At 53.2% G+C, this 28000-nt stretch overlaps 1 protein-coding gene across 18 annotated transcripts; it reads left to right on the top strand.

Moving 5' to 3' along the window:
- Positions 1–318: 318 nt before the first annotated feature.
- On the top strand, positions 319–28000 carry Wiz (WIZ zinc finger). Of its 18 annotated transcripts, none has more exons than XM_052165154.1 (13): positions 319–450; positions 1904–2172; positions 8417–8489; positions 11060–13185; positions 14206–14529; positions 19101–19271; positions 20104–20607; positions 21559–21948; positions 22524–23075; positions 24073–24600; positions 24757–25176; positions 25409–25604; positions 26866–28000. In XM_052165154.1, exons 2-13 carry the CDS (start codon positions 1962–1964, stop codon positions 27023–27025), a joined length of 5655 nt encoding a protein of 1884 aa, XP_052021114.1. In that variant the 5' UTR covers positions 319–450; positions 1904–1961; the 3' UTR covers positions 27026–28000. The 18 variants fall into 18 exon arrangements, with proteins under 18 accessions (XP_052021114.1, XP_052021117.1, XP_052021118.1 ...); XM_052165156.1 differs by lacking the exon at positions 319–450 and adding an exon at positions 650–896; XM_052165155.1 differs by lacking the exon at positions 319–450 and adding an exon at positions 939–1109.

The raw sequence follows: 28000 nt of genomic DNA, 5'->3' as shown, positions 1-28000 counted from the left end.
CAAACCTAGATGTTATTAACAAACCTAATATAGAAAGAACCAGTGGGGTGCAGAGGACAGGGTGTTGTCATGGTAACAGAGCCCCTCCCTAGACGCTAAAGTCCTGCAGGCTCTTTAAGGGTGACCTGCTTGGCCACTCCCAATATGGCGGCGCGCCCGTTGGATTCCCCCCGCGCCCCCCCTCCCGAGTGGCACAAGGGGGGGCAGACCTCCTCATCATGGCGGCGCGGCGGGGCTGTCGCGCTGAGGTCACGTCGGCGCGCCGGGGGGGAGGGGCGGGGCGGCGCGGGGGGCGGGGGGGAGCGATTTAAAGGGACAATGTCCCCCGAGCTGTGGAGGCAGCGGCGGCTGCTGAGGCCGTGGCACCGGCACCAAGAGCGGCAGTAGCTGTAGTGGCAGCGACGGCCCCGTGAAGTAGGGGAGTTCCCAGCCAGCGACTACGCCTCCCCGGTGAGGCCCGACCCAGCCCGGGAAGCTCGCGGGCGGGGCGGAGCTGGAGCGGGGAGGGGAGGCCTGGGCCCCGGTCGGGCCGGGCGGGACCCCCTGGGGCGGGGGGCGGGGCGGGGCCTGCAGGGGCGGGGCCTGGCCGGGGGCGGGGCTGTACAGGTGGGGGGAGGGGCGGGGGTCTCGAGGCAGGTGTCTCCCCCCCACCTCAGCTCGTCCCGCGGGGTCTCCCGCCCCGAGGTGCACGGGCGAAGGGCGCATCCTGGGGACCCTAGCTTTCCCCGCAGGGTGCGTCCGCGCAGCGCCGCCCCTACCTCTGCGACCCCTGAGGGGGGGTGGGGTAGGGAACGATCATCTGGACTGGAGCCCCCTCCCCAAGCTGCCAAAGTGCTCCGAAGTTGCGGTCCTGCCCGATCCCCGCCGGCAGTGCCTACCCGAGTGGGCACCCGCAGGTGCTTTCTCCAGGCCTGGGCAGGGACCCCTCCAGCCAAGCCTGTCAACCCACCCCGTATAGGCCCCCCGGGAGCACCCAGGCCCTCGAGGGCAACGCCTGCTACCAGGCCTGGAGCCCCGGCCCCGCCCCGGTTGCCTGGGCCCGGCTTCACCACCATCTCCCTGGGGAGAGAGCCTCATTCCTGCCCTCCACTTTCTGCTCTACCTTGAAGGTATTTATAGGTGGAGAGGACAATCGCCCTCCTCCCCCCCAGGGTCCTTATTTCTGAAACAGGAGCCCCATCGGTCCTTTTCATCCTCCCGGCCAGAACAGCCAATATCGGTGGAGGATGCAACCAATTCTATTGGAAGGTGGCAGGGTGGAGGAGCCCAGGCTTGGTATGCATGAGAGATCATGCTGAGGAGGAGGGAAAGGGTTAATGGTAGGGTCACTTGAGAGTGTGGAGAGGTGAAGGGGTTAATGACCCTACATTCCTGGGTAGGGAGAAGGGGTGTGAATGTGGGAAAAGTGTGGGGGTAATTGATCTGGGGCAACAGAAGTGAGAAAAGTGTAAGGGCAAAGATGGGGCACTTGAGACCGTGTACCACGCTGGGAGCGTGGAAGTGGCTGGGATCCTGGACACTGGTGGCATGGCTGTAGGTTATACAGTTACAGGACAGCTGGGAAGCCGCTGGCCAGGTGAGGCTGTGATGAGCGATGGATGGGAGGAATAGGTGGAGCAGAAGGATTGATGAGGGGCGACTGAGGTAACTGGAGGCTGTGAAGAAGTCGGGGTGGGGGGAGGGGGAGAAAGCTTCAGTGTATTGAGGCACACTCCCAGTAGAGGTGATTGGGTTATAATAGGTGTGGACGGGGCCTCGACATCCCTCTCCCACACACACACTTCAACTGAGAGGCCAACTGAGGCCAGGGGCCTTGAAGGAGAGGACTGGGTTTTGAGAGAGGGGAAAACAAACAGAATTCTTTTTCTTACTCTCCTAAGCTCTTCCCTGTCTTTGTCTCCAGGCCCGTGATGTCCTGCTGAATCTGCCAGGTACTGAGTGGACATCAGTGGCTCGCACCCATGGAGGGGTTCCTGACAGGTGGCCTAGCTGCCCCGGATCGTCCTAGAGGCCCAGAGAGACTGCCTGGCCCAGCTCCAAGAGAGGACATCGAGGGTGGGGCTGAGGCTGCCGCTGCCGAGGGGGAAGGTGATATTTTTCGATCTTCTCATTACCTGCCAATCACCAAGGAAGGCCCTCGAGACGTTCTGGATGGCAGAAGTGCCATTTCTGGTAAGAGGGCTCTGTAGCCCTAAAGAAGCATCCCACTTAGTCCCCGAGGCTCAGAGAGTAGGGTCGCCCCGCGCAGCAGGGATTGGCGGTCTGCTCAGTGGGCAGAGCCTTCTTTAGTGTTCTGCATACTGCTCTTCATTTTGTCCTTATGAAGTCTTGGGAGGCCATGACTGGATCCCAGTCACCCAGAGGATGGTAAGAAACTGAGATTTATGCTTGTAGTGGTCTGGCTCTGCCCTCTGAGCTGGACACCAGCTGCATCCGAATACCCATGTTAGCACGCCGAGCTCTTTGACTCTTGTAGTCTTGATGGAGTAGAGCTCCTGAACTTGTGCCCTCTAGTGGTAAGGTAAAGTCTGGGGAGTTAGAGATCGGAGCCACCTCTGTACCTTGATTTACCCCACACAAGGCTAGCTCACACACAGACACACCCCACTTTGCAATTTGTTGTTTGTTTATTAAACACTGAGCACCTGCTGTGCACCACTTTCTGTTGTGGGTGCTGGGGAAAATAATCATAAAGAGGCAAGAGTTCTTGTCCTCCAGGGGTTGGCATTCCAGAAGGGAGGTTGGACAAGGACAACTGAACAGCAGTCATAAGGGCTGGTGATGGTGGAGGCTGTGCAGATATTAAACAGAGTGCCAGGACCATGCCTGAGTGAGCAAGGAAAAGCCTTCTGAGAGAGCGGTATTTGAGACACAGCATAGAATTAGTAGTGGGAAGTGCCCACCAGGTGGTGGGCCAGCAGGCGCAGAGGCCCTGCAGAGGGGAGGAGCTTGGCATGTTATAGACCTGACAGGAACCCAGTATGGCTGGAGAGTCTCCCTTCACTGCCTTAGTTGGTCCCCAAAAACTTTGCCTCCTAATAACGTCCAAGCACCTCTTTGGTGGTTCCTACCTGTCAAATTCTTTGTGTGCTCAATGCATGTCATCATACTTAGAACCTTTTGCAGGCATAGCCTCTGTTGTTTAGTACCTCATGTTAGGAATCCAAAGCTCCAAGGGGGGAAGTGAGTCAGGCTCAGCGTCAGGCAGCAATGCAACGACCCTCTTCCTTCTTTGTTTTATTTTGTTTTTTAATAGAACTGGGGACCGCACATAGGCCCTTGCACATACTCTGCAAAAGCTGTTCCATTGAGTTCTATCCCAGCCTGCTTTTTTTTTTTTAATTTTTAAATAACTTCTCTTTCATCCATTTGTTCTTTCTCTTGGTGTTTTGCTTTGTCCATTTTTCATGTTAGGCAAGCCCTCTACCGCTAAGCTACATTTCCGTGCCTCATATTTTTTTTTTAAGATTTTATTACTTTTTATGGTATGAATGTCTGTATGCGGATATGTGCATGTGACTGCTGGTGCCTGCAGAGGCCAGGGGCATTAGCTACTTAGAGCTGGGGTCGCAGATACTTCAGAGCTTCCCAGCTTTCTCTTTTTAAGCTTTTTTCATTGTTATTATTTTATGTGTATGGCTGTTTGTGTCCATGCATATCTGTACAGCTCCTGCATGCAGCCTCTGGAGGGCCAGAACAAGGCATCCGATCCATTGCAACTAGAACTACAGACAGTTGTGAACTGCCATGCGGATGCTGGGATTTGAACCCTGGGTCCTCAGGAGAGAAGAACGTGCTCGTAACCGAGCACTGAGTCATCTCTCCTCTCAGTCCCTGTCTTTTGTTTTGTTTTGCTGGTTTTTTTTTTGTTTGTTTGTTTTGTTTTTGGGGGGTTTTGTTGTTTTTTGTTTTTTTTTTTTGAGATAGGTTTTCTCTGTGTTGTCTTCCCTGGTCATCCTGGAACTGACTCTGTAGATCTGGCTGATCTTGAATTCAGAAATCCACCTGCCTCTGCCTCCCTCCCGAGCGCTAGGAATAAAGTTGTGTGCCGCCGTGCCCGGCTTCTTTTTTAACTTTGGAGTAATTTTTCTTCTTCCCCCTCCCCCCCTTTTCAGTTTTCTTTCTTGTTTTGTGTTTTGTTTTGATGAGTTTGGAACCCAGGGCCTCAAGCACTCTCCCGCTCAGCCACACCCCAGCACCCTTTTGTTTTAGCCTCTCTGTATACACTGGGAGCTCCTTGATCTGCCTCCGCCCACAGCTCTTCTTAGGATGCTCAGGTGTTCTTGAAGCCACTTTTCTAGAGTGCGGTAAAGAGGGGACCCAGCACATGCAACCCCTGCTGTCATGGAGCCCTTCACCTGGGGCTGGGGAGATAGACGTGAACCGAGACATAGAGTGAGGAGGAGGAAGTCACAAGGGAGCAGGACAGAGAGCTCTAGCTTGTAAAGATTTGGAGAGGATGGCTGGTACCTGCTAGCATGAGGCATGGTGAGTAACAAGTCCTTGGAGCTGAGGGCTACCCCTTAGCAGTCCCCTTCTCGGGACCCAGTGAGTCCCAGGTCACACAGCTAGTCAGGGAAGGCCTGGAGTCTTAACTTTGTGGGAATTCAAGAACTCTTCTGTAGATTCCAAGGGACTAGGCTTTTTCCTCCATGTCGCAGATGACCCAAGACTGGAGAGATGGAGAAGGTAGGTAGGTGTGTGTCTTGACCCAACTGGAGAGCCACCAGGGATTTATGAGTGCACCTGTCTCACAGCCTAGGTAGGAGGAGAAAGAGACCACCCAGGGGGACAGAACCCATCTTAATGGCCTCCCAGGGCAGATGGGAGCACGTGTGGGGACGGCTGTACTGAAGCAATATCATAGCATGGAAGCTAAAGAAAGCCCAGACACCGTCCCACTGCCCTCTCTGCCTGCCTGACTCCCCTTTGTAGATTAGGTCCTGGCCCTGGGAGTCTCACACTGTCTATAAATAGGAACAGTCTCTGAGGCTGCTCTTCCAGCCGGAAGCCTGGAGCCTGGGCATTCCCTCCTCCCTGTGCAGCCCTGAGAACCCCTCAAGGATTCCCAGGAGTGGCACCCCCAAACTTCCCTGCCTGGACAAGGAAATGCCACTGCCTTGCTCTCTCTCCCTTATGGCTCTCAGTTGGGACTCTGCCTCAAGCCCCAGTGCAGTCCCATACAACTCTGAGGTAGGCTTTGCAGGCACAGCAAAGTCTTGTGGGACTGACATGGTCCACTCAGATCAGCGAAGAGTCTGGTGCAGGCCTGCTCTTCCCATGGGACATGGGGTCTGGGAACAAAGAATGTGCCGCTTCTGGATTCATGGAGAGAGCGAATCAAAACGTGGAGAAAGCAAGCCTGAGGCTCCAAGTCTAGCCTCCAGCTCCCACCCCAGGACGTCCTCAAGCTAGCCTTGACGCTACAGAACACCCATCTCCTCCTTCCCCACATCGCTGTTTCTCTGGATGGAACTCTTCCTGTGATCTCACTGGCCCCCATCGGTGGCCCCTTGAAACTGGTCTCATGGCTATTTTCATTGTGCTGAGGAAAAAAAAAAACAGAGTCTTGGAGCCTGAAAGGCCACTTCTGGTCACACCGCTGGGCCTTGCACTTGGAGTTGTCTGGCAACAAAGTCTAGATTCTTGGCAGCTCTGCCGAGCTGCGGGCTGCCTGGCTTGGAGTTTAAGCAGCTCACGGACACTCTTTCCTCTCATGTGTAAGCCGTGTCGGGGACCCCACATGGCAGGAGCCAGTGAGGGATTCCAGCACTGCCACTGATTCAGAGTTGCATCCCAGGTACCACAGGGTCTTCTGGATCTCCTTCTGTGTGGAGGCTTCTGGGCAAAGCCCCCACCTCCAAGCTGTCTCAGATATAGTCCCTGCTTGGTCTCTTTCTTCCAAACTTGCTGCCACTAAAAATAGGAGCCTCACTGGAGCTGCTCAAAGAGGCCAGTGTGCCCCCCCCCACCCCAGCTCACAGAATTCTTAGACAGCAGCCACTGCGCATAGCCATCAAATCTGGGACACTCAGAATTTCAGAAACAGGACACCTGGGACGCTCAGACCCACATCTCTAGGCTGTGCTGGGACTGGTTAGCCACTAATTGGTCACTTTCTCCTGATTACCTCTCATCTGTGTCTCGTGTCTAGGATAGACCCTGTTCCTTGCGGTTGTTTTCCTAGCCCTCACGATCCTCCCCACTACCTCATCATAGCTTCGTTCCTTAAACCCCAGAACAGCCCTGTTCCTGGTGGCTCTGCCTCCGTGGCTGACAAATGGGGACAGTCAGGTCCCACAGGCAACACTTAGGGATGTGTGCAGACGTTTGCAGTTGGCATGATTGCAGGCTAGGTAGGATTGTCCCGTGGGTGAGTAGAGGTCAAGGACATTGTGGGTTGGCCTGCAATGTGCTGAACCACCTCGGCCCAGAGAAGGATCCTCTCCATGCGTCAAGACTAAGACCACCCTGCCCTAGGATAGACACATTTTTGTACCCTTGCCCCACATTTTAGAGGCCATGCTATTGTAACAGCCCATTTGTCAGGCTCAGCAGACAGACCATGCCTTCCTGACCACTCCCTCCCATTTTCATTCTTCTATCCGCAGTGGTAGGCTTTTAATTCCCAGGGAAAATTGGATGGTGGGGGATTGGAAGAATCATTGCCAGCCCTCGCCCTTTCTGGACCATCCTCAAATTGAGGTTGATCCAGCAATTGCATCTGTCAGGCCCTGGCCAGGGCACAAGTTCCCCCAGCGTGTTAACCTTGGCCCAGGCAATTGGCTTACTCCCTGCTTGGCATGCTTGCTGTGTCAGGCAAGCGTGGCGGATAGAGAGGCACAGGCCAGGATTCCTGCAGTGGCTCCAGGCATTGGCTCCACAGGCGGATAATGGAGAGTTGGCACTATCTGTGTTGTTTTGGGGTGGCGGGCATTCCCAAGAAGAGATTCCATCCTAGGATTTAGTGGTCCAAAAGGCAGGCGTGGGCTGTGTGTGGCTCAGGTGGCCGGGCTCCCCGCTCATTCTCTGGCACGTGTTTGTTGAGGACTTGCATGTCAGACGCTGGAATGCTGCCGTGAAGGAGCTGCACATGTCCCAGTTCCCAGGGGGCTTCTGCGCTTGCAACACACCCAGACATGCAGCAGCTACCCACAGGGAGAGCCCAGCAGTGCCTGGGAAAGCTAAGAAATAAAGGAGGCAGGTGCCAGACACGGTGGCACAGGCCTATAATCATGGCACTCCGAAGGCAGAGGCAGGAGGCGGATGGATGTACGGGTAGCTTGGGCTACATAATGAGTTCTAGACTAACTGGAGCTACCTAGCAAGACAGGCACGGTGATTTGCGCCTTTCATCCCAGCAGTCAGAAAGCAGAGGCAGGAGTATTGTAAGGTTAGAGGTCAGCTGGCCTCAAGAACAATCCTGTCTCAGGAGCAACATGAAGACTGGGCAGAGGGGCACAGCCCTGTAGTCCCAGGACTTGGGAAGTAGAGGTAGACAGATTGGGAGTTTAGGGTCATCCTCAGCTACATATTGAATTTGAGGCTAGCCTGAGCGACACGAGATCCTATGTCCATAAATAAGTATATAAATAAATAAATAAATAAATAAATAAATAAATAAATAAAACCAAACCAACCAACAGAAATCCAATAAGCAGTACATAAATAATAAAAATTAGGTTTAAAAGGGAGGAAATAGCATCTCACTTGAGTGAGCAGTCAAAGTACCAACTACAAAAGTCCCGAGGCTGCTACACACAGTGGTGCAGGCCCTTACCCAGCACTTGTTGGGGGCAGAGGCAGAAGGATCATGATGAGTTCTGTATAGCAAGTTCCAGGACAACCATGGCAACATAAAGAGACCCTGTATAACAGCACACACACACACAGAGAGAGAGAGAGAGTTGGGAGACGGTGGCTAAGGCCACAGAAAGACTCTCAGCTTGAAGGAGTGGGGGTTTGCGGAGAACTTAATAAGGGCAAAGCAGTAAGGGTCCAGGGCAAGAAAGGAACCAGGGAAGACCCAGGCCTTGTGCACGTGCCACTGCTGTGGCAGGGCAGCTGGGACTCTAGCCTTTTTCTGTAGCTAGAATGAAAAGCATATGAGTCTTCCCCGGGTATGATTTTAAAACAAACAAAAACTACCCTGGTTGCTGGATGTGAGGAAGACCGGAAGGCAGCAAGCCCCTAGAGTCTTCCAGGAGACCTAAGAGGACTCCTTCAGAGAACTTCCTTTTAGGATACAGGAATGCAGAGGTCAAAAGCCTCTGAGGAATAGATTAGGGCCTACAGGTCCCACCTGAAGTACCCCCACAAGGCTCATGGAGCTGAGGTATGGAGGGCCCTGGCCAGGGGAAATCCGGCCCTGGCTAGGGGGACCCCAGCCCCTCAGGGTCTCCCCTCTTTGTTGCAGATGGGCAGCCCCATCCTGGCCTCAACGAAGCCCTCCCCCGTGCCACCTCCGCCACTCATCGGATCAGCAGTTGGTGAGTGCCTCACTGGCCCTGACCTCAGGTAGGGCAGGGGGCAGATCAGGAGTGCCTAGGCTCCATCAAAGCCCTCTGGGGAATGAGAGGGGACAGGAGGGAACGAAGAGGTCAGGCAGGAGGAGGTGGCTCCCCACAGACCAGCCCTGGCTTTGTGCTGGGGCTGGGAGAGAGGTCTCACAGCAACACAGAAGGTCAACTCTCATTATCCCTGCTAGGAGCCAGGCCAGAGAGGAACAAGTCTTCAGGTTAAGCCCTTGAAATCTAGTCTCTCTGTTAATCCATGCTTAGATTGATGCCTCTCTGAGCCTCAGTTTTCTCATCTGCAAAATGGAAAGTTACCTTGCTACAAGAGATTTCACAAATTTGCCTTGGGAACTCAAGGATCATCGGGAAAGAACAGGAATCAACTTCAATGCTAATAGCCACTACTATGATTCTTTTGTTTGTTTGTGGTGCTAGCGACAAAACTCAAAAGAGGAAGTTCTTACAAACTCAATGCAAGTACTCTACCTTGTATCCCTGAGTTCTAGCCTCAGCCTTGCTACTCTTTATTAAAGAGTTTAGTGGGTCTAATATATAATTATGATAGTCTCAAGATTAACAACAGGTCTAGAAATGGAGAGTAATGATTATGTTCTGGCTCTCAGTTCAGCCCACTGACTCTTCGCCACAACCCTGAGAGGTACTTTTAATATTGCATGGCACCAAAAGGCTTAGAGAAGTAGCACTACAGCCTCCACTTGGCCTGTCTGTACTGTCAGTTTCCCCACCTGTTCCATGGATGGGATCAGTCCACTCCCTTGTGAAGACAGGCTCTTAAAATGAAGGGAGCATACATCTGTAACCATCTCATGTGTAACCCATCTCATAGGACATGCACTAGAGAATCCGGAGGCTAGGTGCTTCCTCTGCTACATAGTAAATTCAAGGGCAGAATGGATTCCTGAGACCCACAATGAAAAATATGTACATATGTGTATGTGTATTTGATCAGTACAATGGCATCTACTATCTCGGGACCTGGGATTTTAAAACAGGAAAGTCTGAGTCTAACACCAGCCTGGGGTACATAATGGCACCCTGTCTAAACTAAGTAAATAAGCAAGCCCATCCTGGTAATACAGACTTATAATATGCAGCTATTCCAGAGATGGAGGGAGGAGGATTGTGAGTTCAAAACCTGTCTGAACTACAGAGTGAGTGCAAAGCTAACATAACTTAACAAGATCCAGTCTCAAAATGTTAAGGAGGGAGAGGGCCTTGGTATGTAGTTCTATGGTAGAGTGCTTGCCTAACAGGTACTGGAGGGAAACGAAGAGAGAACTGATTAGGAACACTTATACTAAAAAGTCCCAGACCCTGGTGTGGTGGCTGCAACTTTAACCTCAGCACTTGGGAGGCAGAGGCACGTGAATGTGTGTGTTCAAGGTCAGCATCTTCTACAAAGTAATTTACAGGACAACCAGGGTTACGCCATGAGACCCTGTTCCAAAAAAAAAAAAAAAAAAAAAAAAAAAACCTAAAACAAAAAAGAAACCCCAGAGCCTGATGTGGTGGCCACACCTTTAATCCCAGCTCTTTGGAGTTAAAGGCAGGCAGATCTCTAAGTTTGAGTCCCTTCTCATCTACCTAATGAGTTCCAGGCCAACCGGGGCTTCATAGTGAAACTTTGTGCCCCCTGGAAAATGTCCCATTAGTCCCAAGGCTTACTAGGTATCGGGTGAGGTAAAGTGTTCCCTGATTCCTAAGTCCTTGAATTATACCCTGTATTTTGTTGTGGGGTCAGAGTCCCCACTTGAAAGGTTGATAAGCTTTTAAGTAAGCACCTGCTTTGTGTGATAGTTTTCATTGGTGATTACTGTCAAAAAAAAAAAAAAAAAAAAAAGCTCCTTAGACATTGTATAAGGAAGACAAGATTCCTGACTCTGGAAAATCATCTCCATTTTTAGGACTGGAAAACTGAGGCCCAGAGACCTTTCCTCATCTACTCTGATCTCCCAGGCCTACCTATCTCCCTCGCAGGAAGGTCAGGGTCACTGGAACCATTAGTTACTCCTGACTCTACCCTCCAAGAGGGGAGGAGGTTCATCCTTTGAGCTGTCCTGCCACAAAGTTGACCTTCACCAAATTTGGGGGAGAGATGTGACTAAGTCGCCACAGTTTGGGGAGGACCAAGACAGAAGCAGCCTGGAGCCCAGGTCAGAGCCTTGGATTCTCCCTTGGGAAAGGTGAGAGCTTACTGAACCACCAGATTTGGGGATACTCTTTTGAGGCTCTATCCCCAACCTGTGGTCTCTGCACTTTTCCCTAATGATGCAACAGGGCTGGGCTGTATGGACAGGTGCACCCTAAGAGTTGAACCTGGCCTTTCACAATACCTCTGGAAAGGCCCACTTGGACTTCCTCACCTTTCCCCTGTTACTCCCAACCTCTCCACAGTCACCATCATGCTGGATCTCAAAGAACTAACAGTTCCATCCAGCTTGGGAGGACTCCCTGTCACTACGACCCTAGGGAGGGAAAGCAAGGGTCACAGCTAACTTGTCCCCATTGGCACTTCCTTGCAGCTACTGGGATGGAGACAGCCTGGACTTTCAGCCGGGCTCCCCACCACCCCATCTTCTGGGTCCCTTCCCTGCATCCCTTGATGTTCAGGGGTCTTGGGAGTATCCCACGGTCCAGGAGGCCAGGGAGGGCACCCCGTCTGAGCAGAGGTTCAAGGACTCAGTTATTGTGAGAACTATGAAACCCTATGCCAAGCTCAAGGGCTCTAGAAAGTTCTTGCACCACCAGGGTGAACTGAAGTTCTTAGAGAAATACTCTCCAAGCCACCACAAGTTTGATTGGCTCCAAGATACAGATGAACAGGGGCCCCTGAAGGGCACAGGGTTGCAGCTGGACCTCTCTGCCCAGCCGCCGACTGTCACTTCCTTCAGGAGGGTGATTGTGCCAGTGGCTGACACTCCCAAGACCTTGGACATGGAGGGTGTGGGTACCACAGAGGACCTAGAGGACTTTGGGGAGCTGGCCCAGCCTTCTGAGTGGGGTCTCCACACATCAGCCTCAGAAGTGGCCACCCAGACCTGGACAGTGAACTCTGAAGCATCTGTGGAGCGACTGCAGCCTCTACTGTCCCCAGTGCAGACAGGATCATACCTGTGTGAACTGTTGCAGGAAGTAGGCGGTGGGGCGGACAGCCATGAAGAAGAGGAAGAGGAGCCAGCTGTGTTTCCTTGCATCGAGTGCAGCATCTACTTCAAGCACAAGGAGCACCTCCTGGAGCACATGAGCCAGCACCGCCGAGCACCAGGCCAGGAGCCCCCGGCTGACCTGGCTCCACTGGCCTGTAGCGAGTGCGGCTGGGCCTTCACAGAACCAAACGCCCTGGAGCAGCACTGGCAGCTGCACCAGGCTTCCCGGGAGAAGATTATCGAGGAGATCCAAAAGCTAAAGCGGCTTCCAGGTGATGAGGGCCGAGAGGCGCGGCTGCAGCGCCCCAAGTGCATCTTTGGCACCAATTCCTCTAGAGCCTTCTTGCAGCACGCCAAGCTGCATGTGCGTGGGTCACCGCCCAGCCAGCAGACCAAGGACCCACCCAGGGGTGGCAGCCCAGTCTTAGGTGTTAGCACCCTCGTCTATCCCTCCTATGGAGACTCCTCAGGCCCTGATACCTGCGTTCACTGTGGCTTCACAGCACCTAGCAAGAGTCTGCTCAGGGAGCACATGAGGCTAGTACATGCCCATGCCTATTGGGAGGAGGATGGAGAGACCTTGGAGGACCTCACTGACCAGCCAGGCACTAGCCAGGATGCATATACTCACCTACCTGCCACCGCCACCGCCACCGCCACTGCCACTGCAGACTACTTTAGCAACTCTGAGCCTCTCCTGGCCTCTGTGTGGCAGGAGAACCCTTCTGCATATGACCCTGGCCTAGCCTTTGGTCCAGACTCTCAGCAGCCAGGCATGAGAGATTGTCCATTTTTAAGTTCCGGCCAGCAACCTCTTGGAAAGCTGGCCTTTCCTTCCCCTGTGGCATCTGCTTCCTATTCTACACAGCTCAATAGAAACAAAAGCGCTGTCCACCTGCAGACAGTGGAAGACAAGTGTCATCCTTGGAGTGAAGAGGAAGGGGAGGAAGATGAAGATGTAGTGCTGACTTCTGAAATGGATTTTGCCCCTGAAAACGGAGCCTTTGCACCCCTAGCCATCCCTAGCCTCGTCCCTCAGCCAGCCCTTGAGTTGAAGCAGACTTTCCGAGAAGCCCTGCAGGCAGTTGATGCCTCAGAGACTCAGCAGCAGCAGCTCCAAGGAATGGTGCCTATTGTTCTGATGGCCAAGCTCAGGCCGCAGGTCATAGCCGCAGCCACGCTAGCATCCCCAAAGCTGCCACCTGAGGAGTTAGAGCTGAGAAGCACCCACCCCCTGGACTTCCTGCTCCTAGATACACCTTTGGGTGGTTCGCTGGGTCTGGACACACTCCTAGGAGGGGATCCAGCCATGGCGTTAAAGCATGAGGAGCGGAAATGCCCCTACTGTCCTGATCGTTTCCACAATGGCATTGGGCTGGCCAATCATGTCCGGGGCCACCTGAACCGTGTGGGTGTCAGCTACAATGTGCGGCATTTCATCTCTGCAGAGGAGGTGAAGGCCATTGAACGCAGGTTTTCCTTCCAGAAGAAAAAGAAAAAAGGTAGGGCATCGGCCTTGCTTCGGGAATCCATCTCCCTCTCTCAAGGCCTGGGGAGTCACGGAGCTGGACAGCAGAGTTCCAAATTTACCCACCTTTACTCTGAATCCTACTGTAGCATCCTACAGGGTAAATCTGGGGCCTCCCATCTTGAAACACCTGGGGGCCATGGGCAAGGTCACCACTAAATGTTGGTGAATGTGCAGCAATGCCCCAGTGCTCTGGCCACCGTGGCCGCTGGAGAGCGGGGTCTGAGCACAGCCGTCAGCCACTTGATTCTTTCATGCAATAAATGTGCGTTGGACTGGGTCGTCTCCTTCTGGGCCCCGAGAAGGCCATCAGTGAGCTAGACAACAGTTTTGTTCTCTTAGAACTCATGGCCCAAGCAAAGTAACAGGGCTCTTGGTGGGCTTCAGAGCCTGGGGCCACCTATGCAGTCATCAATATGGCGTTTAAGTGAATGAGAGTACAGAGAGAGAGGGGGAGAGGGAGAGGGAGAGAGGAGAGGGAGAGGGAGAGGGAGAGGGAGAGCTAGAGTGTGGGGATAAGTCGGAGACAGCATCAAGTGACCAGGGCTCCGGTCTGAGAGAGGAAACCGTAACTCTACCTTGAGGGCTCAGAGAAGGCTCCAGATGTGAGTATCCCATTCTCTATATGTCCATTTCTTCATAGAACCTACATTTAATTTATAGTATGGGAGCATGTCAGGCAAAAATAGACAAGGAAAGGATTTCTATCTAACACTCTCACACTGCCAATCCAGAGAAGCCTGTCTTAGACGTTCCTAATGCTGCCTGATGAGCAAATGGGGGTGGGAGTGGGGGGGATGTCTGGGAAGTCAAGCTTCCTGGAGTGTCTGGTTTGGGGAGGCTGGCCAAGGCGGAAGCATCAACAGAAGGGAAGTCAGGCATTCAGGGTGATCTCTAGAGCAGGAGAGGTCCTGGGAAGGAGGCAGAGTTGGGGTGGAGAGTGGCTCCCCTTGCCATTACCCCAACCCAGGAAGTCTGTGTCTTCTTTCTGCAGTGGCTAACTTCGACCCGGGCACCTTTAGTCTGATGCGATGTGACTTCTGTGGGGCTGGTTTCGATACTCGGGCTGGCCTCTCCAGTCACGCCCGGGCCCACCTTCGTGACTTTGGCATCACCAACTGGGAGCTTACCATCTCACCCATCAACATCCTGCAGGAGCTGCTGGCCACCTCGGCAGCTGAGTTGCCCCCAAGTCCCCTGGGCCGTGAGCCTGGTGGGCCACCTGGAAGCTTCCTGACTTCACGACGGCCACGCTTACCTCTCACCATGCCCTTCCCACCTACCTGGGCTGAGGACCCTGGGCCAATCTACGGAGATGGTAAGGGGAGAGAACAGCTCAGGCTCCTACCCTTCCCCAGGGGTTCAGAGGAATGGGTGGGTGAGTTGGAGGGTGGCCACCCTGCTTTACTGGAAGCACTTCATCTGCCTGTAGTTCTAGCACCCAAGGCTTGGGGCAAGATGATTAGGGCCAGCCTGGGCTGCATAGCAGATGTAGTGAGTTACATAGTCAGATCCTTTTTTTTTAAAGCACATTAACAAATTATCTCATCACTATATTGCCACATAGGAGTAATTTCTGTTTGATTCAAGGGCTGGTTCATGGCCTTTTCTGCACCCAGTTTCTCAGTGAGTTCTTTCTAGAAGCAATGGCACTTAGAAGCATAAAGCCGTTGAACTCCTTACAATAAGCCTATTAGGGTGTTTGCTTTCATCATATACAAAGGAGGAAGCTGAGGCACAGAGAACTTAATTTACCTGCCCCAAATTATATAACCAGAGAGAGATAAGCTTTGCAATCCAGGCAGTTGGGCAGCAAATTCTTTGTTCTGAAAGTATTTCCTATGTTGAATACTATGTCCAATAGAACTTTGTGAGATGTCAGTGATAGTCTTTAACATTCTGTATTGACCTCGAGGGTCACCACTGGGTACATGTGGCCACTGAGCACTTAAAATATGGCTAGTACTGAGTCACTTGTTAGCTTCCTGTAGTGGACGGTTCGGATCTAGAATCCAGACTCTAGGATGTGTCTAGGTCATAGAGTCCATGCTTAGCACAAGCAAGACCCAGGTTCGGTTCCCAGCACTCACTACAAAAAATAAAAGAGAGTAGACTCCAGACTCTAGATTCAACCAGTTTTACCCAGCAACCTTAACAAACTCCTCCCATACTCAAGCAATTGCATGTACTAAGGTTTTAATCTCTGTCATCTCAGATATGCCCCCCCCCCAAAAAAAGCAAAACAAAGCAAAATGAAAACCACGGTTGTGGGGCAAAGGTTTATCTGATTTTGCTCTGATGTGCTGGGCACGGAACCATGGGCCTCATGCATGTGAGGCAGATGTTGTTGCCACTGAGCCATGTTCCCAGCCTTAGGAGTGTTGTGTACTCACCTCACAGACAAAGAAACTGTGGGCTGTTTGCTTTGTCTCGGCCATACACAGGCAGGGTTGGACTTCTGAGCATCTTATCGATAGTATCTGGAAATCTAGAATCAATATTTGGTATTAGATTGCAGGGGTGACCTCAGCAGAATTAGAAGGAAATTGAAAAACCTGATCTCTAAAAAAAAAAGCTTACTTTCTTGGAACTTTTAAATGACAGAGAACTTAGCTGGACCTGGTGGTGCACACCTTTAATTCTAATACTCAGGAGACAAAGACAGGGGGTCTACGTATTGAGCACTGAGACACCCAGGGTTATGGGAAGAGGCTCTGTCTCAAGAAGCAAAGGTAGAAGGAGGTCATAGAACTCGGCCGTGAGAATGAAATTCAAACTCCTTGACTCTGAGGAACGAAACACTTCTAAGCTGGGAGAATTGATGCAAGGTTACTGGGGCTGTTCTTTCTTTTATGGTTGTTCTACCTACAGTTTCCAGGCTACTGTCTAGATGTATATTTTAGACTTGACTAGAACCATCCCATCTGTAAGCCAGGTGATGGCACTTGAGAATTTTTCAATGGACAGGGCAAGGATGTCAAATGTCCATCTCTTTCTTAAACAAGAAGAAACTGAGACACAGACAGGTTGGTGGCTGCCTGAAGCCACATCAGAGAGACACAGGTGAATGGGCTGTGGGTCTTCTTGCTTTTAGTAAATGTTTGCTCTCCAGGGATTCAGCTTTTCCACCTGCTTTGGTTTATAATGCCTCAGGCGTGGCTGGAAGGCAGAGCCAGTCCTGAGAGTGTCTAGGTCTGTAGAGAGTAGTCTAGGAAAGCTCTAGCTCTGATCCCCTTTTTTCCTGTGTTGTCCCAGCACAGGCCTGTATGTTATGCTGTGTTGTCCCAGCACAGGCCTGTATGTTATGCTGTGTTGTCCCAGCACAGGCCTGTATGTTATGCTCACATTTCTTATCTGGCAACAGGGTCAGACACTCCGAAGGATGAGACAAGTATGAAACAGCCAGATTCACTTACGACCAATCTATTTCTATCAAAAAATAATAATAAGTTGTGTGTCACTCCCAAAAAGGAGCTGGCCCAAACCCTAGGGTGTGAAGAAGTAGAGTTAGCTCTGCATTGGCTTTGTCTAAAGGAAGGAGAGAGACATTTATAAATGACCTCTTCAGGGAGCACACGGAAATGGGAGTGTTATGGGGTAGCTGAAACTATCCTAAAATCTCTGCAAAGTAATGGTATCCCAAATCGGGGCCAGGTTGAGGCAGTGGTCCTGCGTGGCAGTTCTTTTTAAAAGGTTCTTCCCTTTTCTCCAAGTGAGCCAGAAGGGGCAGGCACCAAATTGGGGGCGGGGCACAAGTCAAATTCAGGCCCCACCCATCTGTCAAGGGGCTGGACCGCAGTTTGAAGTAGGGGAGGGAGGAGTGAACGGTGCTAGAATCATAGGTGACAAGGGACCAAGTTTCTTGGATTGCGGGACAACAGTATCTGAGAACAGCTACATAGATACTAGGGTGATGTGGGGCTGGGGGAGGATCACCGTGGTGGAGAATCTAGTGTTTTTCAGGATTGCTCTAGAAGCTTTGGCTTGAGTAAGGATACTTATGATCAGGTCCAGGTTTGTCTACCTGGCAAGAGAAATTTATTAGAAAAAAGAATGAAACAGGGTCGGTCTCAAGGCAGGTCCTAGCACTACTGTCAGGATTCTAATTCTGAATGCTTGTGTTGAGGTGAATGTGTGTGTGGCTGGAGGGTTCCTTTTCTAGCTGTAGAAATGTGTATATTCTGGAGTGTGGCGGCTGCTAGAGGCGTATGGCAGCTTGGCCCTAAACTCCCGGCAGCTCCCAGGAGAGTGGAAATGGAATCCTCAGCGCCCAGAGCATTTCGCTCGAGGCGCTCGGCGCTCTTCAGGTCACCCTGGGTGCGCCCGGAGGGGCGGAGCAGAGCACGCTCGGAGGTCGCGGCGCGCGGCGCTCCGCTGCTCTCGCCTGAGGCGGCCGCCCCGCGTGCGCCGGAGCCAAGATGGCCGCCTCCACCGCCCAGTGCCGAGTGACAAAAGCGGAGAGCAAGGCGGCGGCGGGGCCGCGCGCGGGGGGTACCCGGGAGCGCGCGCCCACGGGGGCGCCCTCGCCAGGCCCCCCGAGTCCAGGACCGGTGGTTCTCCCGCCTCCGCCGCCGCCTCCACCCCCACCGCCGCCGCCACCGCCGTCGCGGGACGGGCCCAAGGCCGAGCCGGAGCAGGGGCCCGGGCCCGCGCCCGCGCCCGCTCCGGGTAAGAGTTGGCGGAGGGGAGGGTCCCGGGAGGGGAAAGTCGGTGTCCCTCCCGAATGTGCCGTCGCCACCCTCAACACCCGCCGTTCGGTCTCTGTGGCACCCCCCACCTCAGGCGCTCGGGCCCTGGGCTTCCCTCAGCCTCCCGGAGGGTCCCAGGCTTCGGAAGCACTCTGCAGTCGCTGCTCGGGACTCTCGCCGTCTCTGACAGAAGTCCCCTGCTCTTTTGGAGTCTCAGAAGCTCCCAGTTGTCACGGGTGCGATCCCCTCGGTGTTGGAAAGCCACTTTTGGCCCTGCCCCATCTGACAGACGCGCCCACTTCCACCTGGAGACTTTGACAAAGTACTCTGTGTCATGATCTCGGTAGCCTCCTGTCCTGTCTTCTTGCCTCTGTGGGACTCAGATTGAGTGGGGAGCGACCTGCATTAGCCCCCTGCCCTATTGCTTTGTCCTGGTCGTCTCCGAAGTGCATCTGACGCACAGTTCTCTCATCCTCAACTCTTGTTCAGAATTCTCCCTCATCGCCTCCTACTATCCCCCAACCCTACCTCCTTTAATGAAAACTCAGACTAAGAAAACCACCCTTGATTCCTTCTCCCTACATATCTCTTACCGGAGGAGGCTTTCTGGCTCAATGGTAGCTTAAGAAACTTGGTGCAAACTTCTGTCATTTCCCACGCTTCTGTTCCTGAGTTGGTCCAGGGTCCGGGTTCTTACCTTGGCCAGTTCAGCCGGTGATGAATAGTTTACTGCTGGGCTTGCTATTGTCTTTGAAGCTCCAGCTCCCTTGTCTGGTAGGGATTTTTCCTTCCCTGTCCTCCGCTTCTTGCCTCTTCTACCTTGTCTCTGGCCTCCAGACTCTGGTATCTGACCCTTTTAACTCTTCTCACTTTTACCCCTTTATAAGTTCTACCCAGAGAGGCATTTGTCTTAAAGCGTCCTCTGATGAGGAATCTCAGCTCAAATATCCAATGTATTCTCAGGCCAGTGAAGTTTCTATTGAAACTGCTGTTTGTCTTTCCTGTCATTGGACAATCTCAGTGGCCCTGCATCGGGCTGCCACAGGGGGATGGGTGCAGCCTCAGCTCTCATGGAATGAGTGGCTTCCAGAAGTGGGAACAGATGCCAAGGATGAGGAAGAAGTACAGTTCTTTCCGTCTCCTTCTTGGGGTGGACAGCCTGACTCATGATTGGGCTGAGCCTGTCTCCTCCACCCCACAGGCCTGTGTTCTGAGGAAAACACAATGGTAGCCATGGACTTGGGGTCTCCCTTACTCCCAAAGAAGAGCCTGCCTGTCTCTGGGACCCTGGAGCAGGTGGCCAGTCGGCTGAGCAGCAAAGTGGCCGCAGAGGTTCCTCATGGCAGCAAACAGGAGCTGCCAGACCTCAAGGGTGAGTGGCCAGGATAGCAGATCACAGAAGCACGTTCTGGATTAACGTGGGTTGGCACTTGGCTTCCTTATAGCACTTCCAGGCACCAAGGAGATAGCTACGCAGCTATCTTCTACATTGAGTTTCTGTGGCTTTGGCCATATGCGTGGCCCTCAGCTACTCCCGTACTGGATGAGGAAGGACTCTCCAGAGAAGCGGTGGGCAAGGTGGGCAAAAGATCACAAACTTAGGTCATTCGCCAACCTTGTTAGCTTTGAGCGTTCATGTGTTTCGTATTTGTTTTTCTATAGACCACAGGATTCTTGAGTGTAATGCTAGTTCCTAGGTATATTAAGAAGAGCAGAACCAACCAGCCTTTGCATCATTGAAGTCAAGCGAGGAGACCAAGGAGTAGATGGGGACTGGGCCTGTACTGTTATGTTACTAAGACCTTTTCTGACTTAACATTTGAAGTTTTGTTAGTCAGAGAGAGTAGGTTAGGTATTAGCTGCATCTGTGATGTGTGTGTATGCACACAGGCATTTGTGTAAACATATTGTCAGGGCACCCTGGAATGTTGCAGGTCTGAAAGGCATTCCCACTGATTGGACCACAAAGAGTGTAGCCTCCTGGAATGTGCCCATGGGCACAACTATTCTCTTCTCTGAGCCTCAGTTTCCTTACTTTCAAACAAGAAATACTAACCTCCACCATGTTAGAATGATTGTCAGGGTCAAAGGGATTTGGCAAAAGCAAGACACTTATTTTGCACCTGGGTAATGGGAGGAGAATGGGTTTGCTATACCCGAAAGGCCTCATAGCCTTCCATCCTGGCCTCCATCTCATCCTCTAGCCCAGAGCCTGACGACCTGTGAGGTCTGCGGTGCCTGCTTTGAGACACGAAAGGGCCTGTCCAGCCACGCACGTTCACATCTGCGGCAGCTTGGGGTCGCAGAGTCAGAGAGCAGTGGTGCTCCCATCGACCTCCTCTACGAGCTGGTGAAACAGAAGGGCCTGCCTGATGCTCCCCTGGGGCTGCCCCCTAGCCTGGCCAAGAAGTCCAGCTCACCAAAGGAGTTCATGGCTGGGGCTGCCAGGCCTGGCCTCCTCACCCTGGCCAAACCTATGGATGTCCCTGCTGTCAACAAAGCCATCAAATCACCTCCTGGCTTCTCAGCCAAGGGCCTGACCCACCCATCCAGCTCTCCACTCCTCAAGAAGGCCCCACTGACTCTGGCAGGATCCCCTACACCCAAGAATCCTGAGGACAAGAGCCCCCAGCTGTCCCTGAGTCCCCGGCCAACTTCCCCAAAGGCACAATGGCCCCCGTCTGAGGACGAGGGGCCTCTGAATCTCAGTGAGTTGGGGTACTGGGAGCCGAGGGGGGCTGCTGGGATGTTATGTGGTCCTTAGATGAAGAGGACCAGGGTAGGAATTAGACCTGCAATTTCCAGATCCTGGGTCGTCCAGTCAGTGCTAGTTGAGGTAATCACTATCTCCTATTGGGCTGTCCTGTGATGATCATTTTTCCCCCATTCTGGGGATCTTCCCCTGGAGGTCTGCTACAGATCTTAGCCTACAGGGGCCTACTTACCACTTGAGAAGAGTTCTTGTCCTCTGGAATGACGGTGGGGTGGTAACAGTGACCGGGGCTGTCTTGGAGCACACAGATGGGTAGACTGTCGCGCGGACAGACACTCCTTACATTGGCCCTTTTTTCATGTCTCCTAGCCGTTTGTGCTGAGGCATCTCCCTGTCTGTGCCCAAAGGCAGAGACCCTCCATCATGGTTGCCTTGCCCTTGGCAAGTAGGGTCTGCAAAGAAACCCTCCAGTCGTCAGGTTTCTAGAGGTAGCCATCATGCTCTCCTACATGTTGGCAGCTATTACAGCCTGTGTTTCCTGGCAGCCACTTGAATTGAATCCGCTGTGGTTTTAGGGGTAGGGGTCCTTGGTAGTCTTCTGAGTCCCCCTGCTCCTCCATTCACCTTCCATCTTCCCCTATCGTAGTTCCCATAGCAGAAGTCCTAGGGGAGGAGGGCCTGGGAGCATCAGGATTTGACACAGAAGTGTATCCACAAGCTCCCTACCGTCACGGGCTAGGCACGGAATAGGCTGCCTTGCTACCTGAAATCTACAAAACAAAACAAAACACGAGAAAACAAAAACAAACCAAAACCCGAAGCATGAAGCTTGAATTCCTAACCACCTGGGCAGCTGAAAGTCACAGCAGACCCTCCTGCCTTCATCCCTTAGGGCCGACCAAGGTGGCGGCCGTGAACCCCCTCCCCCTGTGTTTTGTCTCCGCAGCTTTAGATAGTGACGGGGGCAGAGAGCTGGACTGCCAGCTGTGTGGTGCCTGGTTTGAGACCCGCAAGGGCCTGTCCAGCCACGCCCGTGCCCACCTGCGCCACCTGGGCGTCAGCGACCCGGATGCCAAGGGATCCCCCATAGACGTGCTCCACGGGCTCATCAGGAGGGACGGCATCCAGCTCCGCCTCCCACCCGGGCGGGGAGCCCTGGCCCAGCTGGGGCGGCCCCCCTCCGCCTGCACAGCCCTCCCCTTGCTCCCTCCCCCACCGCCGGCCAAGAAGGCCAAGCTGAAGGCCTCGGGTGTGGCCAGCCCCTGGGGGAAGCAGGACCTCTCGGCCGCCGGCATTTTCTGGGCCTCTGATGTGGAGCCATCTCCTCTCAACCTCTGTAGGTTCTCACTTCAGCTGCCCTTCCTCCCTGTGGGCCCTGGAGCCCCTCCCTGGGGGGTCATGGCCCCCTCCCTACTCCCTCCCTGTTGTAGTAGGGAGTAGACAGGGGCCCTTGGCAAGTGGGCTGGCTCAACCCAGAGATTTTGTTGGCAGTGGGCTGCTGGTACCTCTCTCTTGGCCTTGACCTCTGTCACCATGACTTTGCCTGAGAATGAAGGCCAAGGGAAGGTCCTGCCTTTTGGTGTGGAAGGTGTCCCGGGTCTAGACAGTATGTGGCACCTAGGCTGGCTTTGTCCTGACTCTTGCCCTGTTCTTACTGGGACCCACAAAGCTGTGGAGTATTGGTACTGCTCTCTGCCAGGACAGAGGTCCTATGAGCTCTCTAGAGCCTGTCCTGCACCTTGCCTCTGCCCAGTGTCTGAGCCCCCTCAGCTCCCGCACTTGTACCTGCCGTCCACTACCACCCTAGCTATGGACACGCTGCTGCCCACACCCAGCTGGCCAGGACACTCCACAGGTGACTATCCAGACGAAGTCTAGAATTCTAACTGACCTTTTTTCTTCCTGCTGCAGCTTCAGGCCCAGAGCCAACAAGAGATATACGCTGTGAGTTCTGTGGTGAGTTCTTTGAGAACAGAAAGGGCCTGTCTAGCCATGCGCGCTCCCACCTGCGCCAGATGGGTGTGACTGAGTGGTATGTGAATGGCTCTCCCATCGACACACTTCGGGAGATCCTGAAGAGACGGACCCAATCCAGGCCAGGTGGACACCTCCACCCACCAGGTCCTAGCCCAAAAGCCCTGGCCAAGGTGGTGGGCAGTGGAGGGCCTGGCAGCTCACTAGAAGCCCGAAGTCCCTCTGATCTTCACATCTCACCTTTGGCCAAGAAGTTGCCACCACCACCAGGCAGTCCCCTGGGCCACTCACCAACTGCTTCTCCTCCTCCCACGGCCCGGAAGATGTTCTCAGGCCTTGCTACACCCTCCCTGCCCAAGAAACTGAAGCCTGAACACATGAGAGTGGAGATCAAGAGGGAGATGCTGCCAGGGGCCCTTCATGGGGAGCCACACCCATCTGAGGGTCCCTGGGGCACGCCTCGAGAAGAAATGGCACCCTTGAACCTGTGTAAGTGTGACCCTGTGTCAGGGTAGGTGGAACGGTTGTGTGGTGCTCCTCCCTACGCCCTTTCAGCAGGACCCATAGATCACAGAACACAGAACTTGCTGTTCATACTCCTGTACGGCTTGTTTCTGTTGTTCATGCACAAGTGGCAGGATCGTATCTGTATGCCCTCTTTTGCCAGTTAGTGCTGCCAGTCAGATTCCTAGCTGCAGGGATCCATAGTGATAGCTGCTACCAGAAGGAATAGAGGGATGGCCTTCAAGTGTTTGGACTATGTCTAACATTCCTGGTAATTGAATGTTGGACATTTGAATCCAGTTTGAGGCAAGATCCCTGTTCTCCATACTGTAGTAGTGAGTGAGTTGGGCAGGTTTCCTCATTTGGAAGCTGGAGATCAGCACAAGCCCACGTCTCACGTCTCTTGAGTTTTCTTGAGAGTTAAGTGTGATGAAGCACTTAGCGTGGTGCCTGGTTACAATAGCTCCTGTATAGCAGAGCTGCTATCATGTTGGTGTCACTTGCTTCCCTGGCACTTTGTCACACTGTGTTCATTCGGTCGATGATCTGCTATCCTCCAAGCAGGCAAGCATGGCCGAGGCCCCACCTTAGAGCTCACAGGACAGCTCCCTGCCATGTGCTCTGAGCCCTGTGGTCTCACACCTCAGCAACATTGGGAGATAGGGATGTTTGTTCATCCACATCCTGCAGAGAAGGAAACTGAGGCCCAGAGACAGGAAGTAGCTTGCCTAGGCTTATTCAGGGAGACCTTGTAAAACCAGCTAGAATTTGAGGTAACAAGACACATAGAAGGGCTGGATGTGTAAGATGCCTCTAAAGGCCCAGGTGAAGGAGCAGTTCACTGGAGTCTGGGGGGAGGGGACAGGGCACATGGATGGTGCATCCAGAAATCTGGCACTGTCTTGGGTCTGAGCTTGGAGGCCTCTTCCTGCCCATAGCCAATGCCTTCTTTCTCTCCCCCGATACCCCGGACCCCTTGTAGCATCTCGGGCAGAGCCAGTGCGTGACATCCGGTGTGAGTTCTGTGGTGAGTTCTTCGAGAACCGCAAGGGCCTGTCCAGCCATGCGCGCTCCCACCTGCGCCAGATGGGTGTGACTGAGTGGTCTGTCAATGGCTCTCCCATCGACACACTTCGGGAGATCCTGAAGAAGAAATCCAAGCTGTGCCTCATCAAAAAAGAGCCTCCAGCTGGAGACCTGGCTCCTGCCCTCACTGAAGAAGCCTCTCCCACGGCAGCTCCTGGGGCTATGCATTCCCCACTGCCTCTATCACCCCTGGCTAGCCGGCCAGGAAAACCAGGAGCTGGGCCAACCCAGCTTCCCCGGGAGCTCAGCCTGTCACCCATCGCAGGGTCCAAGCCCTCAGCTACCAGCTATCTGGGCCCAGTGGCAACCAAGCGGCCCCTCCAGGAGGACCGCTTCCTCCCAGCAGAGGTCAAGGCCAAGACCTACATCCAGACTGAACTGCCCTTCAAGGCAAAGACTCTCCATGAGAAGACCTCCCACTCCTGTAAGCAGTGGGTGGTAGGGTCTTGGGATGGCATTTGTCAGGGCAAGCAGGGCCCCTGAGGCATAGCCCGTGTGGGAGGTGGGATTAGCTCCTGACCTTGCTTAGGCCACCTGGGTATTCCTGCACTCTTAGAATAGCAACCTCCTCTGTCTGTAGCCACCGAGGCCTGCTGTGAGCTCTGTGGCCTTTACTTTGAAAACCGCAAAGCCCTAGCCAGCCATGCGAGGGCACATCTGCGGCAGTTCGGTGTGACGGAGTGGTGTGTCAACGGCTCTCCCATCGAGACCCTGAGTGAGTGGATCAAACACCGGCCTCAGAAAGTGGGTGCCTACCGAAGCTACATCCAGGGTGGCCGCCCCTTTACCAAGAAGTTCCGCAGTGCTGGCCATGGCCGTGACAGTGACAAGCGGCCACCCCTGGGGCTGGCACCTGGGGGCCTATCCCTGGTTGGCCGAAGTGCTGGGGGGGAACCAGGGCCTGAAGCTAGCAGGGCCGCCGACAGTGGTGAACGGCCTCTGGCAACCAGCCCACCAGGGACCGTGAAGTCAGAGGAGTATCAACGGCAAAATATCAACAGTGAGTGCTGGTGGAGGAGGTTGGGAGGCAGTAGACACCCTTGAGAGCTTAGCCCACCACTGCATCTCAGTTGTTTAATCCCCTCCCTTGTTGCGTGTGCCGGCCATCCTGTCACTGCACGTGGTGCCCAGTCTTAAGGCCTAACAACCTCTGCCCCTTTGTGCTCACTGAAAGCAGGGTGTCTCCAGGGCGCTTGCCCTCCTCCCACCTCACCTGTCACTCTGTCCACTAGAATTTGAACGCAGACAAGCCCGCCCCTCAGATGCCTCTGCAGCTCGGGGTGGTGAGGAAGCCAATGACCTGCAACGGAAGCTGGAAGAAGTGCGGCAACCCCCACCCCGGGTCCGGCCAGTCCCCTCCCTGGTGCCTCGGCCCCCCCAAACGTCATTGGTCAAGTTTGTGGGCAACATTTATACCCTCAAGTGCAGGTATGGTAACACCTAGTAGGGCCTTGGCTAGTAGAAGTCTGAAAATGAGTTAGTCTCTGTTCAGTTTGGGAGGTGGGGCCTCATAGACCATTTCGAGGTATAGCAGTGCCCAGGTTAAGGGAGTCTTCTCACTGACAGTGGAACTTCAAAGTATCAGACTGATATGAGCTTTGTAGTCAGTTAGACCTAGGTTCAGTCCTAGCTATAACACTTGACAGCTTAGTAACATCGTTCAAGAGCTTTGTTGCTCCTGCCACCTTTTTTTTAATCTTGAGAAAGAATTTAGCATGGTATGGTGGTGCACACCTTTAATCCCAAAACTCAGGAAGCAGAGGCAGGTATAATTCTGAGTTCAAGGTCAGCCCAAGCCAGCTAGAACTACAAGGTAAAACTCTGTCTTTAAAATAACATTTCAAACAGACCTAATAGATTTATTGTAAGCACTGAATTTAATAGCAAAGCCCTGAAAACCTTGCTGACACTTAGTAAGGACTCAATCATATTTTTTCTGCTAAGGAAAAAAAAAATCAGTTAATTCTTATGAAAACATACATACACAGATATACACATATGCATATATATGCTTATGCTCGAGAGCGAGCGTGTGCGTGTGCATGCGTGCACACGCGCACACACACACACACACACACACATCGCATGCCAGGATATAGGGGGCTTTAGAAACCTGAGGTAACTCATCTCAAGCTATATAATATAGGCTAAGTCAAAAATAGCATCCAAGTTGACTGATGGTTCAGGCCTGCCTTCCTAGCATTGGGAGGCTGAGACAGGAAGACTGCTACCAGTATACGTCCAGCTGAAGTACATAATTTTGAAGCCAGCTTAAACTACAGAGTTAGAGACCATGTCTCCTAAGATCTCGAGGGAAAACGAAGTAGAATTTCACCTCAGTTCTCTGGAGTGGTAGAGCTGATGCCATGGGCCTCTGTTCATTGGAGCCAAGCTTAAGGCTGCCACAACAGAGAACGGATGGTTAGCCTTTGCTTTATACCCACCACCGTCTCAGAGCATTCTCGGCAGATGTCAAAGGCGCTTGAGGAATCCTCTGCTTATCTAGCACTGGAGACCCTGCCACGACTCCACAGTGGTAGAGATGGCTGTCCATTGGGAGACACTTCTTCCCTTGAGTTCTTGTCTTAACATCTATACTGTGTAGTGCTGGATATGCCTAAGCACTTGGACTAGACTACACTTCTGCCTTTCCTCAAAGCATTGGCCACTTTTCTGTGTTCCTATGCAGGTTCTGTGAAGTGGAATTCCACGGCCCACTCTCTATCCAGGAAGAGTGGGTACGGCATTTACAGCGGCACATCCTGGAGATGAACTTCTCCAAAGCAGACCCTCCACCTGAGGAGCCCCAGGCCCCACAGGCACAGACAGCAACTGTAGAGGCACCCTAACACAAGCATTCCGATCCCCTTTTGTGCCACCCATCCCCTCCCATTTCTCCCTTGTCCTTGCCTCCTTTTCCCTCTTTCTTTTCCGTTTCCAAAGGAGCAAGCCAAAACCTCAAACCGGCGCCTCTTGGAGGCCGGGCACACTACAACCTGGGCACTGGGAGCCAGCTAGCCACCCTTCCCCCAGCTTAAGGACTCTGGGGCCACAAGGGTATCCTCCTTGAGCCTACCTGGTCAGTCTAGCAGGGGCAATAGCCAGGCCCTTGGTGGTGGCCAATCTGGTTGCAGGGGAGAATAGCACTTCCCTGTGTCTAGCGACCAGGCAGGGCTATGTCTGCCATCTGTGGCCATTTGCAAAGACCCCAAAGACCCCTGTTCCCTCTTGCCCCCATCAATATCTATTGTCACGCACAGGCAAACACACACGCACATGCACCTCGTGAGACCTGGGATCTGCCCGAGCCCCTCAGTTCCCAAGTCAAACGACCACATCATGCCACGGTGCTTGCTCAGGGGAATCCACGCTCCCTCTGCTACCCCACTCGGGCTTGGGAGCTCCCACTGAGCCCACAATGCCACGGAAATTTTTGTTGGCTGCCCCCTCCCCCCCCAAAAGGGGCCTTCCTAGCTTGGAAGAGCTCAAAGCTGACAGCTGCCTCCTGCCATGTCAGAGCCTCAGGGGCTCCAGGGCTGGGAGGGTAGAGTGAGGGGTGGGACTCTCCTCCCCACTCCTGCCACCCTCCCCCTTCTCACTGTTGCTTTCTATGTATAGCCCCTAGATCTTTCACTTTTTTAAAAAATGCGTTTTGTGTAGAAAATAAGGAACGTGGATCTTTTTATTTTGCAGTCCTGGGCCAGCTAGATACCGGGAGCTAATTGACCTTTTAACCTTTTCAGTGGCCACCTTTTGGTTATCAATGTACCTAGAAATATGTAAATTAGATTAAATTTCTCTTCTGGAAACATCCAGGGCAAGCA

This window comes from Apodemus sylvaticus, chromosome 20 (genome assembly GCF_947179515.1).
Source record: "Apodemus sylvaticus chromosome 20, mApoSyl1.1, whole genome shotgun sequence".
NCBI classification, from domain to species: domain Eukaryota; kingdom Metazoa; phylum Chordata; class Mammalia; order Rodentia; family Muridae; genus Apodemus; species Apodemus sylvaticus.
The sequence above is the reverse complement of the archived record's forward strand: the minus strand, read 5'-3'. Positions and strand labels throughout refer to the sequence as shown.